The sequence below is a fragment of the Topomyia yanbarensis genome, chromosome 3 (assembly GCF_030247195.1).
Source record: "Topomyia yanbarensis strain Yona2022 chromosome 3, ASM3024719v1, whole genome shotgun sequence".
Lineage (NCBI taxonomy): Eukaryota > Metazoa > Arthropoda > Insecta > Diptera > Culicidae > Topomyia > Topomyia yanbarensis.
Window position 1 is genome coordinate 46,217,207 of NC_080672.1, and position 20,344 is coordinate 46,237,550.

The window sequence follows — 20,344 nt, forward strand, 5'->3', positions numbered from 1 at the left end:
TTGTTTGGGACCCCAAAAGGAACCAAAAAAGTGCTGTGCTGAAAAAACGATCATTTTGCCCCACCCTAGTATACATTCCTTAATTTAACCTCGAATATAGTGACCTATCGTACCAGGTTATAAAAACATCGAAAAAAGTATCTTCGCCTTATTCGATTTAGTTTGAAATATTTAGCTAGGCATAAAACCATTATTGCCAAAACGTTGCCAGATGTATATAACCTTTCCAACGAGTGCTTGTTTGTCAAAATCGGTGTGAAAATACTATCGCACGAGCTCGCCAAAGAAAACTTACCTACTTGACCCCACCCTACTCTACCATTAAAAAATTCTGCCTAATTTACATGTGTATTTTAATAGCACACTATTGAAACATCCGTGAATATGCAAAAATAAAAATAACAATCACGCACGGAAAAAAATCTTCCCAAAATCGTGAATAAAGTGCAAATGAGTTCCGGAACAATCACGTTTTTACGTTACGTAAACAGAACTATGAACAAAAATCATGTCATTATAATTATGTTCAATTTCTCTTCAGTAACGCTTGCATAACGCTTTTATTAGTTGAAATATTTGTTTTTGTTTAGTGAACCTAAGTAACGGTTTCCGCATGTTATTTTTAAATTGATTTTATGTATGTGAACTAGTTTAAAACTTTATGAAAGACGACGCCGGTGGTTGGGTGGTAAAAGTGACCGCCACTCATCCCAGTTTGTCTGGGTTCAATCAATCTCAATCCAATCCCTGAAGTCGTTGAGATTTGTCTGAGTTGAAAAAATCTGTGGTCACGTCTTCCTTCGGAAAGGAAGCAAAGCCATTGGTCCCCGGTCCATGAGTTGATGGATCGATATCTGGTCCAGGTAGTAGAGTCACCTCTCTGGCATCGATCATGAAGAAGTAGAATCCAACTTCTATTCTTACTAACAAATTTCCTCCTCCCGCGATACTTGTGGAATGCGCAGTAGTATATATGGCCTCTAGGAAAAACAAGTATCGGACTAATATTCCTTCCCTTTCCTTCGGCGATCTACCTTCGGGCCAGGCCGGCGCCGGTATTGATCAATAAACACTTTAGGGTTACCAAGAGTTGAAAATTGAAAGATGTTTCGCTACTCTCAAGCATATTTATCTACTGATTCCCTGTGCAACTTCAACTAGTCCAGATCGATAACGGAGTAGCAGCCAGGGGGGGATGGTCGCACAAGCTCAAACTTAAGCTCAACTAGTTTACAACTTTAGGAAAATTATTCATATTAATGTATACGTGAACTGGTTCATGAATTTTAGTATAATATTCACGACTTGCCGTTCATGATCGTGTAATAGTTCACAAAATCGTCAAATATTGCTCATTTATTTGTGAACTGGTTCATGATTCATTATATATTATTTCCGATCCAATATCCGTGTTCGTGAAATAATTCACAAAATGCTGAAATATTTTTCATGCATTCGTGAACTGGTTCATGATACCTAGTATAATAGTCACGACTTATCTTTCGTAATCTTGAAATAATTCACGGAATCATGAAATGTTGTTCATGCATTCGTGATCTGGTTCATGATTCCTAATACAATACATGCGTTTGACCATCCGCGCTCGTCAAATAGTTCACAAATTCATGAAATATTATTTATGGAATCGTGAACTTTTTGGTTCTTAGTACATGATTTACGATCTATTTTGTGTGCTTGTAATATTTAGAATATATTCCTAATCATTTTCAATTGCATGCGATATGGTAATGTGCACTTTTTCATGGAATGTCCGAAAGCTGTAGTGACCACCATAAGTCGTGTTCGTGATACAGTTCACAGAATAAAACTGGTGATATCATGAACATGAGTCACATTGCTCCACGTGTCAAATTCGAAAGTGAGCTCTAGAATAAAATGTCACGATAACGCGAACAGAAATTACAAGATCCTGAAATTATGAATTTAAATCACGCCGCTCGTGACAAAATATCAAAAATCGTGACTAGAATCTTGAAATAAAGACCATAAATAAACATGTATCTCTGCGTTAACAGAAATTGCAAAAATCATGATAAGGTTCCTGAAATCATGAAAATAAATCACATTACTCGTGATGATAATATCAAATCGCGACTAAGCTTCTGAGATTGTCAACATGAATCACTCTACTCATAACTAAAATATGACGATAACGTGCATTAAAATTACAAAGTTCGCGACCAAGGTCCTAAAGTCATGAACATAAATCCCGCCAGTCTGACAGAAAAATCCGAATAAAGTAGCACGGTAACGTGGTGAGAAAGCACAAAAATCGTGAATACCTGAAATCATGAACATCGTTTGACTGTCGGCTGTGTATTCCCAAATTGTGAACAAGAATAAAAAAACTTAGCATATCCAGGGAACAACAACAGTAACCCAACCAAACATTCGAATGTAACGCTATGTATATATTCAGGGCGAGTTTTTTTTGAAACACAGATCGTGTCATGAAAACGAGGTTTATTATTCACAATTCCAGGAACTTGGTCACAATTTTCGTAAATCGTTCAGTTCACGGAATCGTGGTATGAATTTATGAATGGATTTTTTCCGTAACTGCTGTTAGCAACCAATAATAGGTACGAGAAGATAAAAAGAAATTATTTGGACCTAGAACATCGATATTCATGTGATAAGGTTCAATGTAATGTTGGACAGAAAACGAAAGCTGCGCTGAGCACCAAAATACATTATAGAGTCACAAATCGTGTTCGTGATATAGATGATTACGAATGTCATGACAAAAATTCTGATAGCATGAACATGAGTAACATCGCTCCACTTGTCATATACGAAAATAATCTCGAAAATAAAATATAACGATAACGTACATTTAAATTACAAAAATTGTGACCATGATCTTGAAATCATGAACATAAATCACACTACTCTTGACGAAAATATCAAAAATCGTGGCTAAAATCCTGAAATCATGAACATAAATCACTCTACTTGTGACTTAAATATCACGATAACGTACATAGAAATTACGAAAATCGTGACAAAGATCCTGCATTCATGGTCATAAATCAAATCACATTGCTCGTGATTAAAAATCAAAAATCGTGACTGTGGTCCTGAAATCACGAACTTGGATCACTCTACTCTACGATGAATTCACTAGAAATTACAAAAATCGCTACAGATCTTGAAATCATGAACATAAATCACCCTGCTCTGACAGAAAAATCCGACAGTAAACTCATGACGTTAACGTGACAAGAAATTACGAAAATCGCGAATAAACTCCTGAAATCATGAATATCGTTAACTGTTGGCTATGTAGGGGAGCCCGGGGCTAGTTGGCGGTTGGGGTAAGTTGGCGGAACCCTCTTTTCTCCGTTTCTATTAGACATAAAGCGCTGTCTCTCTTTGTGTACCTCAAATTATGTGAAACGCATTATCCAATACTTTTGTGCAATTTTCGCAAGCTTGCGCTTGACTTTTGCTGACACAGTCTTCATCACCATACTCATAAACGCCATATATACTTTGCCGAATTGTTGATTCAAATCGTTTCATAGGATGCCGACCATAAGACATAGTTATCAGCAAACCGTCCTTTTTAAGAGGAATACACAATGGAAAAAATTGAAAAATTGCGCATGTGTTCGTAAGACATTTTCGATGCAACCGTGGTCGTGTCTGGAGCACAACCCTTTAATTTTCATTTGAAAGACTTTCCGGATATGAAATAAAACCAATGTCGTTAGTGATTGCTCCCTGGCTTACTTCTCTATTTGACAGAACTGGCGACAATTTGGTGCATTCAGCTCTTTTGGGATTCATTAGACTCCAGCGTCGTTGATTCACTATTGGTATACTTCCCGAATCCTACTCTTATCCGTCTTCCACGGGTGCAGAACCCTTGCCAAACCATATTTTTTTCGCGAACCTATACTCCGAAACAAACTTGATTCTGCCAGCAACCTTTCCGCAAGCAGGTGGATTGTAGGATTTGAGAGCCAGGATTATTTACCAAATCATAATGGGATTTTCGGAATGACCTTCAACCGCAGTTAGCGATGAAATACGGAAAACCTGTTTTGATGAGATGTGTGCTTCTTTCGCAGTGCTACAAACTACTAAATTTTTGCATGCCATTACTCAATACAATTTTTCTCCAATATTTACAATACTCCAATTTCATGGAAAAGATAGTCGAAGACAGTCTATTTGATAGACTTTATTAGTTTTCAATAATATTGCAAGACAACTTCATTTTCCACCTTCAACTTAAATTGTTTTTGGCAGCACTATTTAAAAGGAATCCAAGCAATTCAATTGCAAAAACTTTAGTCCTACTGATAATACTAACAATTGAGAGTGCTTAAATGAAAGGAGATAGCCCCAGTAATCAAACTAACTGGTTTTTGCAAACAAATCTTGTTGGAACCAGAAGTTATAGTTGTTCAAAGTTATGGTGATCTACAGACACCATAAGCGGGAAAGCGTTAATTACTCGAGTCACTTTACTTTTAGGATAATCCGGCAGTTATGTTAGCTGTTTAAATAAATGTATGATTATGTATCTGATTCATTTTCCTCCACCGCGATGAATATCTAGGAACCATAGTAGTTTAAAACTGTGACAAAATAGATTGAGCGGGGCTGTTTATTAACAAAAAAGACTTTAAAATGCTTGCATATTCGACCACTTCCCAGCGCCATCACCAGATTAAGCGCTGTTTTGCTCCACATGTTGAAATTGATTTTATTTTAATGTGCCACTTTAATATTGTACCGCAGAAAAAAATACAGATTCCACACCAGTTGAATCGCAAAAACCATGACTTTCCATCTCTAAAGATTTTGCAAACAACTAAAATGAATTATTGCTAGCACACAATTCCCACACGCAATAAACCGATAGCAGCTGGCGACAACCGTTTTTAGATATTGACAGTCATTCCGGTTGAAAAAAAACGAACCCGGAGTTGACCCCCCGTAGCGCTTAATACACCCTTAATGACTTACTTGTGTGATGGTCATCACAGCAGTGCCTGACTGCTACCAGTTCCTTGCATGTGGGAAATGATCTGTATTTAGCTTTGAGCTAGCCGTCTATAGTAGCGAAGCGAACTGCAGGCAAACCTCGTGCAGAGCTTATTATTGTTCTGTCACCAATCCTAAAGGTTTGGAGCAGCTTTTGTGTCGGCAAGAATGTAATGTCCTAGACAGCCCCACCAGGCGTAAATCTTTCGTGTCCTCGACATATTTTCACCGAAGAACAAGGCACGTTCGTGAGATTCGAACGTCGCGAAACTGTGCACATGGGAAACATTACACCCAATTAAGATCGTGGAACAAACAAAAAACGAGCGAAATACCTCTGAGCTACTGTGCTCAGAGGAATGTTCGAGAAAAGCGGGATGTTCTGTTTCGTGAAGGTCAGCTGATTTAATGATGACCAACGTCGATCTGAAAACAATTGAAAAATGACCTACTTTAATGATTATCTGTTCAAAATCCTTTATTTTATACCATTTCAAGATCGAATATTTTCAGAAAATATTCTTGTTTATTTCATATCTATCATTGATAACAATAACCAATACCGTAAGTTGGATTTTGAAAACCATCAGCAACTCCCACCTCGGACGTTAAAAACGAGTAAAAAAATCGAGTTCTGCTAGTAACATTGCGAAAAACAAAACTGTGTCATTCTCCAGCCAACCAACTGCTGCCCGACAGCCAGAGATTGCCGCAGTTCCAGCCAGAGAAGTGTCACGCACTGCCCTAGTGACCGAAAGTTGTCACCGTCGTCGGTCGATAGCGGCAGCGGTGACCCACTGCCTGGTGAGACACGAAAAGGTTTTTCGCGTGGTTAAAATAGCATAATTTCCATGCAACTTTATGGAACTCGAACCGTACAGATATAGGAGCCCGAATGAAAAGAGCGAATAAATCGCGAAAAAGTGACCGTTGCCAAGTGAATGAAAAAAGTTGAAGGTGATATTTTTGTTTGTGTGCCGTATTTTTCTTCTTCCTTCATCTGATCGAGATTGTGCCCGTGGCTGCTGCCCGCATGGATTCCGAACGAAACGTGAATCGAGCGATAAGGGGCATAAACGGTAGTGGGAACGCGAGCATGGCGAGCGGAAAATGCAACCAGTGCAGTAGTGCCAGTGGCCGACTGCCGGAAAATGTGACACAATCGAATTGCCGCATTTCTTTTCTCTGTGTTTCGTTTTCATAGCGTCATTTTCTTAGATATTTTTTTTCTGAAAAATTGTATAATCGATTGGCGTGTGAATAGTCAGCCGGAAAAAGGCATGCGTTTCGCGAGACCATAGCCGAGTGTGTTTGAATTGCATATTTGATTAGCGAACAGTTCTGAGTTTTTTGTTGAGCATTTGATATCGAAACCTGCCGAAATTAACCTTAACTCAAACAGTTTAGTACCCACGAGGGTTTCGTGAACAATTGTTCTGAACGAGTTGACGGAAGCGAAAATTGGCGAAACATGAAATTTTGGAACGGTCACGTTGTGGATAGAGATAAATCGGAGTTCTAGTGTGAAGGATCGTGAGAGAAGCCCTTCATCTCAAACGCGAAGTAAAGTTGCCGGTGGGGAAACATTTCACTCCTCGGAGCTACCTCTCTATGGCCAGCGGATGTAAAAAGGTGAGTACCGGAATGTTGATGATCTTACGTTTTGCATTATCGTTTGTGGATATATAGATGTGAAGCAAAGTTCCCGACCCGGAATCTGAAATTTCGGTATTTTTTTTTCCTAGGTTTAGGATGTCGAGTTTTATGTTGTTCGAAAATGTATCATGTTCTCAAATTTTTCTGTGACTAAGCAAATTTCTCTAAGATCTGGTCCACTAAGAATTTGGCCGTATCTATTTAGTTACTGCAATGCCTCTAGTAGGTTGACGATAATTTATTTGAAAATAAAACCTCGCAACCAACACCCCCCAGCATCGCACAGAGGAGTAACTAGAACAAATTCCTGGCTAAAACCAAAAATATTTTATTTTCGATTTTTTATGTAGATATATTTTTATTCGTACCTAGAAGCATACTGCATATTATAGCAACATAAGGACTATGTCCAACATTGAAAAAAAAATTTTGCATGAATGCAAAAATGTGATATTTTAAGGGGTATAGAAAATTTTAATCCTTTTATGTATCCAGCAATACCGCTTTCTAGTGATGAAAACTGTATTAGAAAAAAAACGTTGTACACAACCTGAAGATTTTTAGTCGAAATGACCGCAGTCCAGGGTATTGCGGGAGCCTGGTTCCTCCGCAAAGAGGACACTTTTCAACCGGTTATAAAATTCGTCTTGCGACAGGTCAAACTTAATGATTTTGCAAAATTACAGTGAAGGACGATTTGAAGGTTTTTGGTAGAATTGGCCACATCCCACGGAACACGGTTATTCAGCCAAAGAGCACACTTTTCATCCGGTTATAAAATCCATCTTGCTGCACGTCAATCTTCATGATTTTGCAAAACAAGTGCACTGGAGGACATTTTGAAGGCTTTCCGGTTAAATTGGCCACACCCCAAGGTATTACGGGAGCCTGGTTCCTCCGGCAAAGAGTACACTTTTCAACCGGTTATAAAACTCGTCTGGCGACATGTCAAACTTTACAATTGTGCAAAACAAGTGCACTCGAGGACATTTTGAGGGTTTTTAGTCGAATTAGCCACCCCCAGGGTATTCCGGGAACGTGGTTCCTCCGGCAAAGAGGACACTTTTCATCCGGTTGTAAAACAGGTGTACCGACGTTATAAGGGATATTTATGGAATCTGGTTCCATCGGAAGGTGGAAAAATTTCGATTCGCTATTAATGCTGATTATATTTCGAGGTATTTTATGCGTATAGAACACAACCTGAGTTTTTACCTGAATTTGATTCCTCTTAAGTAACTCTTTTGAAAACTCTTTTTGAAGGGTATTAAAATTTGTTTTGTCTATCGCGTGAACATTCAAAGTGGTAATTATCGTTTTTGACACTGTTTGACGTCCTTTAGATTTATCCGGATAAATCATTTGATTTAGAGATTCGCCAAAACCTAACTTACATCATATCGAACCTGAAGATTTTACGCTATGACATCCTTTTAGAACATTCTTATAGTTTCAAATATTTTTGACCACTTTAGGGTGTCCTTCGACTCTCGAACATCTCCGGACAACTGGCTTAACTTAGATCAGTACCAAAACTTGACATGGGACGTGTAAAATATTCCAGATATTCAATATTTTGAATAACAAAACTATACGTGCTAAATTGATTTAGCATGAAGCTTGACATGCCGCAAGAAGGATTTTATAACCGGTCCATAAGTGTTCCTTTTTGCCGGAGGAACCAGGTTCCCGGAATACCCTGGAGTTGACCAAAAAACCTTCAAAATGTCCTCCAGCGCACTTGTTTTGCAAAATGTTTGCATGCATGATGTTTGATATACCGCAAGATGGGTTCTATTACCGGTCGAAAAGTGTCCTCTTTGCCGGAGGAACCAGGTTCCCTGAATACCCTGAACTGTGGCCATTTCGACTAAAAACTCTCATAATGTTTTCCAATGCATTTGTTTTGCAAAATCATAAAGTTTTTTGTGTCGCAAGACGGGTATGAAAGTTTTTCGTTTTTCGGAAAGGAAGTAATCCCAGTACTCCCAACAATATATCCGGAACTACGCACGGAAAAATTGTTCCCAAAATCGTGAATAAAGTGCCATGAATTCTGGAACAATCACGTTTTACATTTCTTATAAAAGAAATGTATAGAATTCGCTCAAACTTTCAAGATTTTTTCCGAGGCCCGGAGGGCCGAGTCTTATATACCAATCGACTCAGCTCGACGATTTGGGACAATGTCTGTGTGTGTGTGTGTGTCTGTGTGTGTGTGTGTATGTAACGGACAAATTCTCATTCGTGTTTCTCAGCAATGGCTGAACCGATCTTATCCAAACCAATTTTAAATGAAAGAACTAAAAAACAGTATGAACGCTATTAATTTGTTTTTGATTCTGATGTTTAGTTTCCAAGATATGAATGTTTGAATGCGTAAAAATGGCGTTTCTGGCAGTTTTTTTAAATTATCTGCCGAAATTGACAATATAGATTAACAATTTATATGTTTTTAGACAGCTTTAACGAATACCTTTCGAACAAGCTATAGATTGTTCAAATCGGACTATTATCAAAAGAGATATTTAACATTAAATGCGGACGAAAGATTTTTATCATTTCCCATTGCCAGAAATATGACCAAAAACATGTAATCTATTATTAACGCCAAAACGGCTTATTTTAGGTCAATAGTATCTTCGGAGAATTTAATGGAGGTAATATGCCCTTTCTTTTGGTATTGTGATTTTGCTGATTAATCTCCCTATGAGTGAGATATTTTCACAAATTTTCTTGGAAGTGATTATATCGAAATGATGCCTTCAGCAAATTTGTAGCTCTTACTTTTGCGAATAACTTTGCTAAAGACTTTAAATATCTATTTTGAATACTTTAAAAGTTATGGCTTGTTGTTTGTTGTTTACTCTTTGTCACCTATTTATTGTTCAATATAGTAATAATCCATTGAAATAAGCTAAACATTATTTCGATAAAATGAATTTTGTATTTCATTTTACTATCTACAACCGCTAGAAATAATCACCGAACACTTCCAAGTTGTCTGGAAGGAACTTGATAACTTATCAGTACTAAAATGTTCATTTGTGCGAACCTTCTGACTGCAATATTTCTTACTTATAACCATCGGATCGATCTGAAACATATCGGAAAATGAAAAGCGAAATAAATAACTCCAAGCAACGGCGTAGCCAAGAGAAGGTTTTGGGGTACACCATACAACCCTAGCCCCCACCACACCCAAAAAAAATATTGGATTGAAGTTGAAAATTTATTGATGCAGACTGATTAAATTCAATATTACAATAACAATTATCTGATCCGTAGATTGATAACCTGTTGTTGTAAACATCATGAGGACTTTTGATAAATTGTCGGAATGGGGTCCTCCTGATATGTAACTGATCTATTGGTCTTGATTTCACAGTTGTCTAATAGCATCAATATCAAATTCCTGCCTGAAAACATTCCAATAGAAAATTCCAGAGTTCTGTAATCAATCATAATCCTCAGATTTATTTTCAAATTGAGCTCGTTTTTGTAGAAATGTACTGTAATAAGGGTCTTTATTTAATAGGAAGCGAAGTTAAAATTGATTTAATGTCTATGAAACATGCTCACCAAAAAAATGCATAACTTTCAACATTTGCTAAAAATGTTTTCGCCTTTCTCATTCACTCTAAAATTCGTCAATCTAATCCCGACCGGGAGGGCCGAGTGTCATATGCCAATCGACTCAGTTCTTCGAGATCGGAAAATGTCTGGGTGTGTATGTATGTGTGTGTATGTGTGTATGTGGAAAAAAATGACCTCTGTTAATCAGAGATGGCTGGATCGATTTGCACAAAGTTGGTCTCAAATGAAAGGTACAACCTTCCCATCGGCTGCAATTGAATTTTTTATTGATTGGACTTCCGGTTCCGGAGTTACGAGTTGAAGAGTGCAATCACACAGCAAATTCCCATATAAACTGAAATGAAAATTTTTCAAAATCAAATTTGTATTTTTGATGCCAAATGACTTTAAAATGCATGAAACATTGAGATGTTTGACAAAAATTGACTTCTTTGGGCTTTGGTACATTTTTGCCTTTCTCATATAGAAAGGTTATGCAATCACTCCAAAAATCGTCAATCATACCGGCCCGGAGGGAGTATGCAGTGAGGGGTTGCTACTTTAAAATTAAAACTAGTTTAAAATTTCTTAACAAGTTGAAATTTTTTGGCAGGACCTGGACCTCCCGGATCATTCTCCATGATCCGCCACTGGTTTCAAGCGATGTTTCAGTATCACATAGTATCTCAAGATCGTGGCTGTCGATCCATTGTATGTATGTGCATATCGTACTGAACATGTAATATTAATTTGCACCATTGTATTGAACATAACCAGCCATGGAATCGTAGTCTGGACAAATGAGACAAGCACAATTGCACCACTAGGTGGATTAAAACAGGTTTATATTTTGGGAATGCGTCGAGTTGAGACGAAAACGTAATATGATTAATAACGAGGATAACACTTTCCGAATGTAGAGAGAAATTTATGAAAAATGACGATTTCCATTCGACTCTAGCAGGTTCTGATCGATTTTAATGAGCATTTGATATTTGTTGTATGACCAATTATATGTATAGGAAAAATGTTCAAAAACAGTAATTTAAGGTCAAGATAGCATCATTTTGAAACCGCCAATTTCGGAGGTTTAGTATCTTCGATGAGTTTTACAAACGTTAAACAGCGCATCATTTGATAAAATAATTTTGACGGTATATCGTCCAAGAAGTATTTATGGTGAATTTTCTCAGGTTAATATTCATGACTACAATAAAGTCTCAACAAATTCGCTAAAGACACGAACTCTGTTACTATTTTCTGAAAAATTAATTCTGCATAATTTTAAAACTTCAAAAATTACGGTTTCGGAATTATGCCGTTTGGACAGTAAGATCGATTTTCACCAAACGCCCACCAATTGTAAAATTGGTATTGTAAAAAAACGTAAGGGCGATACTTCAATGCTGATAGGTGGGACCGAAAAAGTAAACAATCGTCAAAGGGGTGATACTATCATTTTGTCAATTTCAATAGCAAACACAAATTTTTATTTAATAATTTCAAATACTTCATGAAGTTTTGAGTCTCGATCACTGAATCATGCAATCTAGGATGTAAAAAACACAATAGTTCTTAAATAGGAAATAAAAACAAGTCTGGAAATATTCACTGTTGATTTTCTTTGAATGGTGTCACTGCTAGTATCGCTTTTTTCAAGAAAAAGCGTTGATTTCTTAGTTCTCAGTCGCGTTGGAAATTTGAGTAAAGTATAAACTTCAAATCGATTCAAAAAAAAAATCGATTTTTTTGGCTCAGTACAATATACATAACCCCTTTAGGAAAATTCAGTTTTCCCACCACATTGATGCATTGATTGAGGAATTTAGATATTTTATCAACAGAGCATTAGCAATAATTCGTTTGTATGTCTATTTTATGGGCCATTTTTTCGCTTTCCTATTGATTTGGTTTGAGATTTCTAGCACTGATGTTGTCCTATGCTGATTTGAGCGATTCTCTGTGTCCTGCCACAATCCCATGTAGTATGTGTTATCAAAGACATCGCGAAGCATCAAGTTCTAAATGTTCTCAAACGATATAATATCCGAAGAGAGTGATAAGAGTTATAAGAAATGTCTCATCACACTGTTAGGTGGATTAAAAGCGTTTTTACGTTACGAAAACAGGATCATGAACAAAAATCATGGCTTTTATAATTATGTTCAATTTCTCTTCAGTAACGCCCGCATAACGCTTCCATTAGTGGAAATATTTGTTTTCGTTTTGTGAACTCCAGTCACGGATTCCACCAAGTTATTTCTAATTCGATTCTCAGTACGCGAACTAGTTCACAACTGTATGAACATTATTCATAACAACAATGGTTGAATCATGATTTTTTCATAGATATAGGATCATTAGTTCACAAAATCAAAATATTATGGCTATTTTTTCGTAAGCTATTTCACGAAATGCAGTATTTTATTCATGAATCCATTCAGTCCTTGTGAACTAATTCATGATCCCTAAATCATGAAGTATTATTCATGTATTCGTGAACTGGTTCATGATACCTAGTATAACAGTTACAAATTTGGAGTATTATTCGTGGAATCATTTTTGTTCCAATCACTTTTTCATGAAATACCCAGCTGATAGCGACCACTAATAGATACGAGCAGTAGATATAAAAAAACTATTAGGACCTCGAACATCGTTATTCATTTGGCAAGGTTCATTGTGAGGTCTGCACAGAAAACGAAATCTGCACTGAGAACCCCAAGTAGTGTGCGTGATATAGTTCACAGAACCAGATATCGCGATTGAGTCTTATTTTAATCATCCAGTTCATATTGTCACGTTATTCCGAGTACGAAAACGTTGGTAACCAAAATATAATAGATCACGATAAGGCGAAGAGAATTCATGAATACCATGATAAAACTGCTGATATCATGAACAATAGTTACATTACTCTTGGAAAGTAAGCTCTAAAATAAAATATCATGATGACATGCACAGAAATTCCGAAAATCGTAACTTGGATCCTGAAATCATGAACACAAATCACACAACCAGTGACAAAAATATCTAAAATCGTGACAAAGATCCTGTAATCATGACCATGAATTGCTCTTTTCATGACTAAAATATCACGATAACATGAACAGAAGTTACAAAAACCGCGACTAAGATCCTGAAATCATGAACACAAATCACACAACTCGTGACGAAAATATTTAAAATCATGCAAAGATCCTGAAATCATGAACATGAATCACTCTGCTCATGACTAAAATATCACGATAACGTGAATAGAAATTACGAACATCGCGACTAAGATCTTGAAATCATGAAGTTTGATCCCGCTAACGTCATGAGAATTCACAAGAATCGCAAATAAGCTCTTGAAATCATGACTGTCGACTGTGTATCCCCAAATCATGTACAAGAATCACGACAAAAACTAAACATGTCCAGGGAACAACAACAGTAACCCAACCAAATATTCTAATGTAACGCCATGTATATATTCGGGGTGTACTGGTTTTTAGAAAACACAAATAGTTTCATGAATACAAGGTTTATTGTTCATAATTTCAGGAACTTGGTAACGGTTTTCGTAAATTGTTCAGTTCACGAAATCGTGACCTTTTGTTCATGAATTTATGAACGGATTTTTTCCGTGCGGTCATTTCCGGAAAGATGGTCTTGGTTTCTGAAACTGGACAAATTTTCTGATCGTTTTTTAAAAACCGCAAAAAGTTTGGTTGAAACGCGGCTGAGTACCCTTATTTTGAAATTTAACATTTTTAGTGAAGTGGGGGTTGGGGACGTAATAGTTAATTATGAATGATGAAATGCTGTACTTCTCGTATTCTGAAAAGGGTCGCAAAGGTTCCGTTCAATTCCTGCGGTTTTTTGACATAAGAAAAACAGCAAAATATATATGATTTGCAGTTTAGAGCAGAATAGTTTTTAGGAATAGGGCATTTTTGTGACTATATGTACCATCATAGTGCCAAGGACCATTATTAAATTACGTAAAGTAAAAATTACCCAAAGTTGACTCGCTCTCCCTCTATGTAACAAAATATCATAAATTTCTCTACACCTCTTTACGTGAAAAATACTTAAAAACAAAAATTTTCTTCAGTAAAAACACGTTACGTTCTAGCTTACTCCCCCTCCCCCATATGTCACAACTTGTCACAAATTAAAAAGAATAATAAAAATTGTCTTGTCACAAATTAAAGAGAATAATAAAAATCACCCTTTACAACTTCTACTTTCACTCCATGAAAAGCCACATTTTCCCATCAAATCAACATTCTACTTCGCATCTTGCAACCCTTAGAATCGATGGACATTCTGTTGATCCCATAGAGATTTAGTCATTTTAGAATCACGTATTCTTTGCTGTAGGAAAAGGATTGTAGTTCTTTTTTATGTTGTCTCTATATTTTAAGTAAACTACCTGGGTTCTATCTTTACATGGCTGGCAGATCTTATATGACAAGGCGGCCAAAGTGCTTCTATCAAAACTTTTCGAATTTTCGTAACTTAAATAAACAAAGTAAACAAAACAATTAAATAAATACTTTTACCGCGTTTAATTCCTCAAACTCTCCTCGTGCGAGATCCCAAACATAATCCCACTGTACTTCTCAGGAGGCCTTTGACCTTTGGCCGCCCTGCTTCGCTATCCTTCTTGACAGCTGTCAGTGACAGACAGCTAGGCTCGTTCGGGTGATCCTTCCCAGCGAGGGTGGAAAGGCGTCTTCTGGGGGCAGTATACTTAATCGAGGAAGCGACTGACTCCCTGACGATTAGCCATCCTATTAAGGCTATGCTACGCCTAAATGTTTGTTCCTGAACCACGGGCCGGCGTTTGTGTTATCGGATCATCATCCGTGACCAGTTTTTGCTTGTCAGCACAGGTAGTGTTCCGTTTTGGATTTAGCGTCCATCTGTGTTAAAAGTCAACCTATGCCAGATACTGATAAGACAAAATCGAAATGCAAAATCATGATTTGCTCAAAAAACAATAAAGCTTTTTGCAAGCGTGTAGTTTGAAATTTACTAAAATCCTCGCATTACGACGAAATTTCATTTATATTTTCTTCCCAGTTAACTGGGAACTGCAGTTTAGAAAATAAATCAGGAAGCACACAATGGGACAATGTGGGATAATATTACAACTGTTTACATCAGTGGTTCCCAACCTTTTTCGTACCACGGACCGCTTAGAAATCACTCTACGCCAATTGGCTGATTTTCGCAGAAGATTTGGGGTTATATCGTTGTAATTGTTTCTATCGACACTTTGTGAATATGTGGATTCGCTGGTTGATGTCACATTGTCAGGTTATGACACCCCACGGCAACTATAATTTCATACATTTCGACTACCAAATCGAATGATAAAAGCTTACCAGAATTGAACATGCTAACGAGCTACACTCTCTCCTCTACAAGTGAACTGTATCAGGAAAGTTGTTTTAATCAGTCTAAATTACATTTTCTATTTAGCGAATAAAGTATTCGTCCGGATGAAGCCCCAACTCCAATTACCCGTTTAGCCAAACGATTTTTCGACGTTTGCTGTTTATGTTAGCAAAAAACCTGCCTGTAAGCTTCGAAGTGATAAATAAAATGAATTTTTCAAATAATAATCGCACAGGAGCCAAACGTGATGCAAATTGTGGCATATAAAAGACCGGATTTGTCTCACCGCTAAACGGTTTGAGTACGAGTTGATTACTTCTTCGATGGCGCATATATCTATAAACAGCATCAGGAACGTAGTTAAAGTTTGGCTGGCCTTTTTCACTAACTGGTTCTGAATTGAAGGTCAGGGTCATGTTACAACCAACGGACGAAAACAAAACAACTAGTTAGTGAAGGATCCGGATTCCGATTGAATCGGTAAAATAGGTAGTGATATCATGTCGATTCGAAGGAGCGGCGATAACAGATGCGTATACCACCACACCAATGGGTGAAGATTCGGGCGCGTCTCAAATATTTAACTAAAAAATAAGATACGATGATATCAAAGTTTTCTGATACATTACATAAGTTTCTCTGTTCGTTCGACATGGGGTCAAAAGCTACATCTGAACATACATAACATCGTCGTTGTATCTGGAAAGAAAATAACTGACTCCATTCCGTACGCTGGCAGTTCGAATATGAGTGGCTTCTCCGCAGTCGGTTAAGTGAAGCTTCAAACTAACCAGTGTAGGCCCTAACGTTATAGCCGGACGCATCCAGAGGTTGCGTCTTGATGTGTTTACGAATATGCGATTTGTGATGGGAACACGAACGAGGTGACCTAAAGAGACACGCTTCACCATCTTTAGCAGCGAGGCATCGAATTTGGTTAAATGAATGAGAAGATCTTCTACACGAAGAAACGGCATAAAAAGGTCACGACTCAATCGCTGCGGGTAACCAAATGAAAGGGATCTTAGACCTATGCTTCCGTTATGTAATGCGCCCCATTTTTCGGCTATAGTGCGAAGGCCACATTTCAACATAACCACAATATATGATAACGACATTATAAATTGATTAATAACATCTACTCGAGAAACGCAAAAATCTAACCCAAAATAACTTCTGCCACATTCCAATGGTGAACCAACCAGTACAAAATCCCTATGTGACAATATTGCATAAATGAAGTTATTCTATTCAAAAGACCACTTCAAAGGTACCAGAATGAAAAATCACAACCGACATCAAGTCATCAACTTGCATACCCTCTAATCCTCCGCCAGTTTCGCGTGGATCCGACAACGTAATGTTTTCAAACAGAAACAATTACCCAGCTGCTTGGAGCAATTTCTATCCATTCCATCGCGAGGCTGTACATATTTCCATTTGGAACGTTGTTGGTTGACAACTGTCAACCTTTTCGCTCTTCCCGGTTTTTGTGTATTTTTTTCTTTGCTTCCAAGACCCCAATTCCCATGGCACCAACTCGTCGCTGATGGCGAAGCCAACAATAACGACAACGATGACAACTTTGAGAAGGTAAATGTCAATTATTTTAGAATTTATCTTTATTGATGGGATCGAATTGAGGAAAACCGCACTTTTCCCTCCTTTGGGACTAGTTATCTTACCTTTAGCGTGGTTACAATGGGGTCGAGAGAGAGAGAGAGTCGTTACTTTTTACGACCACTTCTTCGTCAGCTTTAGCCTCAGTTAGCAGTTCCTTGTTGGGTCTCCCGCTCTGTGAACCAGCTAGTTTAAGCCAATAATTTGAGCAAATGTTTGGAGCAAGGCTGATATCGTATTACACGTCGATTATATGACGATTATTGTGCGCGAGTTAAACAGTGTATGGTTCCCGGCGCTATTCGCTGAGCCCCGGTTCTGGTCGTAAGTAGGTATGTGAGCGCTTTTGGATATAAATTTCATTCATCACGTCCGCCGACGGCATTTGAAGTAAACACATCGTCCGTTGGCGAGTATTTACATAAATATGGATCATTTCCTTTGAACTAACATTTCCTCATATGTAGCCGAACGATGCGATAACTATGTGTTGGTTTACTGTGGGAAAGTTGTGACGCAAAGATATCGAAAAGTGACGAGGAGATTTTGCATTGAAAATGATTATGTGTGCAAGGAAATTTTCTATTTTGAAAACGATAACCAAACTCTAGAAATCATCAATAATAAATTTAGAATTCATGAAACAATTTATGTATCCACAAAACTAGTTTAAGCCAAAAAATACAAGGCTTTATATTTGAATTTTTGCCTGTTGAATAAAGCGTATTGCGATCAAAATATGATCAAACGAGAATGTGTTTAAATCGGTGCAAATTTTTATTAAAAAATCAAATCATGTTCCTTTGCAATCTCAATTCATATACTGAATCAAGAAAAAAGCTTATTTTTAGCGAATGTTCATTACTGGGCCTATCGTTTGACTTCTTCCATCAAATTTTGCACAGCCTCTATGGTCACAAAATTGAATTCGTACCTGCAACGCAAAAGGGAATATTTCAGTTTTTTCCATCGTCCTTCATTTGTTCATTGCAGCGCATTCATTCAGTCATTTTCGGTTAGAATTCAGCTTCAGTTGCGAACTAATTTTTGTTTCTATCTTGGCGCTGAGTTGGATTATCGAGTAAAAATTCACAAGAAATATATTACGCAGTTCGCTCTAATATGTAGGAGATGCCACCTTCTGTCCTTATTTTGACCACTATTGATTTTCTTTGAATGGTGTCACTGCTAGTATCGCGCTTTTCAAGAAAACGCGTTGATTTCTTAGTTCTCAGTCGCATTGGAAATTTGAGTAAAGTAAAAACTTCAAATTAATTTAAAAAAAATCGATTTTTTAGATGTGTGCGCCAGCGCCGCGCCGACGATTGCATGTAAAAATAGTAAGCACCATGGCGTGGCGCCGACGCGCCCTCGACCTTTACTTGAAATCGGCGGCGCGGCGCGCACCTCTAATTGTTTTTACTTAGTACAATATATATAACCCCTTTAGGAAAATTCCGTTTTCCCACCACAATGCATTGATTGAGGAATTTAGATATTTTATTAACAGAGCATTAGCAATAATTCGTTTGTATGTCTATTTTATGGGCCATTTTTTCGCTTTCCCATTGATTTGGTTTGAGATTTCTAGCACTGATGTTGATTCTCTGAGTCTTGCCACTATCCCATGTAGTATGTGTTATCAAAAACATCGTGAAGCATCAAGTTCTACATGTTCTCAAACGATATAATATCCGAAGAGAGTGATAAGAGTTATAAGAAATGTCTCATCACACTGTTAGGTGGATTAAAAGCGTTTTTATATTATGATTCTGGTTCATAATTTGGTGATGCACTGATTTGTATTGACTATATCGACCAGAACTTAGAAATATTGACATCCCTGGTGAGCTTGAAAGAGAAACAAAATTGAATTCGTGCCTGTAGCGCAGAAGGGACTATTTCAGGTTTTCTGCCTCGTCCTTCATTAGTTCGGTGCAGTGCATTCATTCAGTTATTTTCGGTTAGAATTCAGCTTCAGTTGCGAACTAATTTTTGTTTCTATCTTGGCGCTAAGTGGGATTATAGAGTAAAAATTCATATTATTACGCAGTTCGCTCTAAAATGTAGGAGATGCTGTCATCTCACCTCATTTTGTCCACATATAACACATGAATGCTTTTGTTGCTGAATAAATTTAAATTTCCACTGAACTGAAGGCTATCAATTCTACCGGTAACTTTAGTCAGCTTAGAAGTAATTGAATAAGGAAGGCATTGAAACTGAATGGTGGTTTGGGTTAATTTGCGCTGAAATAAGCAACTGAATTTGAGATTTCGCCCCACTGCTATCGACTTAATGATTCATGAATTAACTATATTCATGCTTTCAGGAAGCTAGTCACGATTTTCGTAGTTGCTTTAAATATTCTGACATTTCATTCATTATTTTGATATTTCATTCTCTTGTGCATGTTTTCTAGTGTTCAATCACTATTTATGTATTTTTTGAGCGTTAACTTGATTCTTTATATTGATGGCCCGCGAAGTAATGTAACTCATTTTTATGATATCAACAGTGTTATAAAGATTTACGTAATATTTCTTTGTTAGACCTGAACTAACTATCGGATTTTTTACACGACGATATGAACAGGATCATTAAAGTGTAACAGATGGGTAGTATTGTAAACTATTTCACGAAGACGAATTGGTCGGTGTTAAGTCAGACCGAATAAGTGACATTGTATTGATTTCGAGAAAAAAAGTTTAAAGTTTGAATCGCAGCATCATTTACGTTATAATTTGCAATAAATTTTTGCCATAATTCTTACACATTGAACATATTTCAAATCTGGTAAAAGTCGAATGTAGCTGAAGGAATTCTTTATCCACGGCTATCATTATTCCATTTTTTAAGATTTTGCAACTTAGTCTGGTCTGACTTAACACCGACCAATTGCGACTCTGTAATGCATTTTTGGCACTCAGAACAGTTTTAATTTTTCGTTCGAACTTCACACTAAACATAATCAAATGAATATCGATGTGCGAGATTTTGGTAGTGTTCTTATGCCTGTTGCACGAATGTCATTGACATTGAAACGTATTTTATGATTTTGTGAACTATTTAATAAGTTGGA

At 37.2% G+C, this 20,344-nt stretch overlaps 1 protein-coding gene across 23 annotated transcripts in view; it reads left to right on the plus strand.

Moving 5' to 3' along the window:
• LOC131693868 (uncharacterized) overlaps nt 1-20,344 on the plus strand; it is a 293,335-nt gene that overhangs the window by 118,836 nt on the left and 154,155 nt on the right. For 6 of the 23 annotated variants that reach the window (XM_058982095.1, XM_058982092.1, XM_058982114.1 and 3 more), the window contains one exon: nt 5,589-6,651. The exons of 5 other annotated variants lie outside the window; for them this stretch is intronic. Coding sequence is in view for 1 of the 18 variants with exons in the window: in XM_058982113.1 (XP_058838096.1) it covers nt 6,631-6,651 (21 nt within the window). In the remaining 17 variants the exon portion in view is untranslated. The remainder of the gene's footprint in view (nt 1-5,588; nt 6,652-20,344) is intronic. 12 more of the 23 variants (XM_058982097.1, XM_058982102.1, XM_058982105.1 and 9 more) reach the window with 6 other exon arrangements.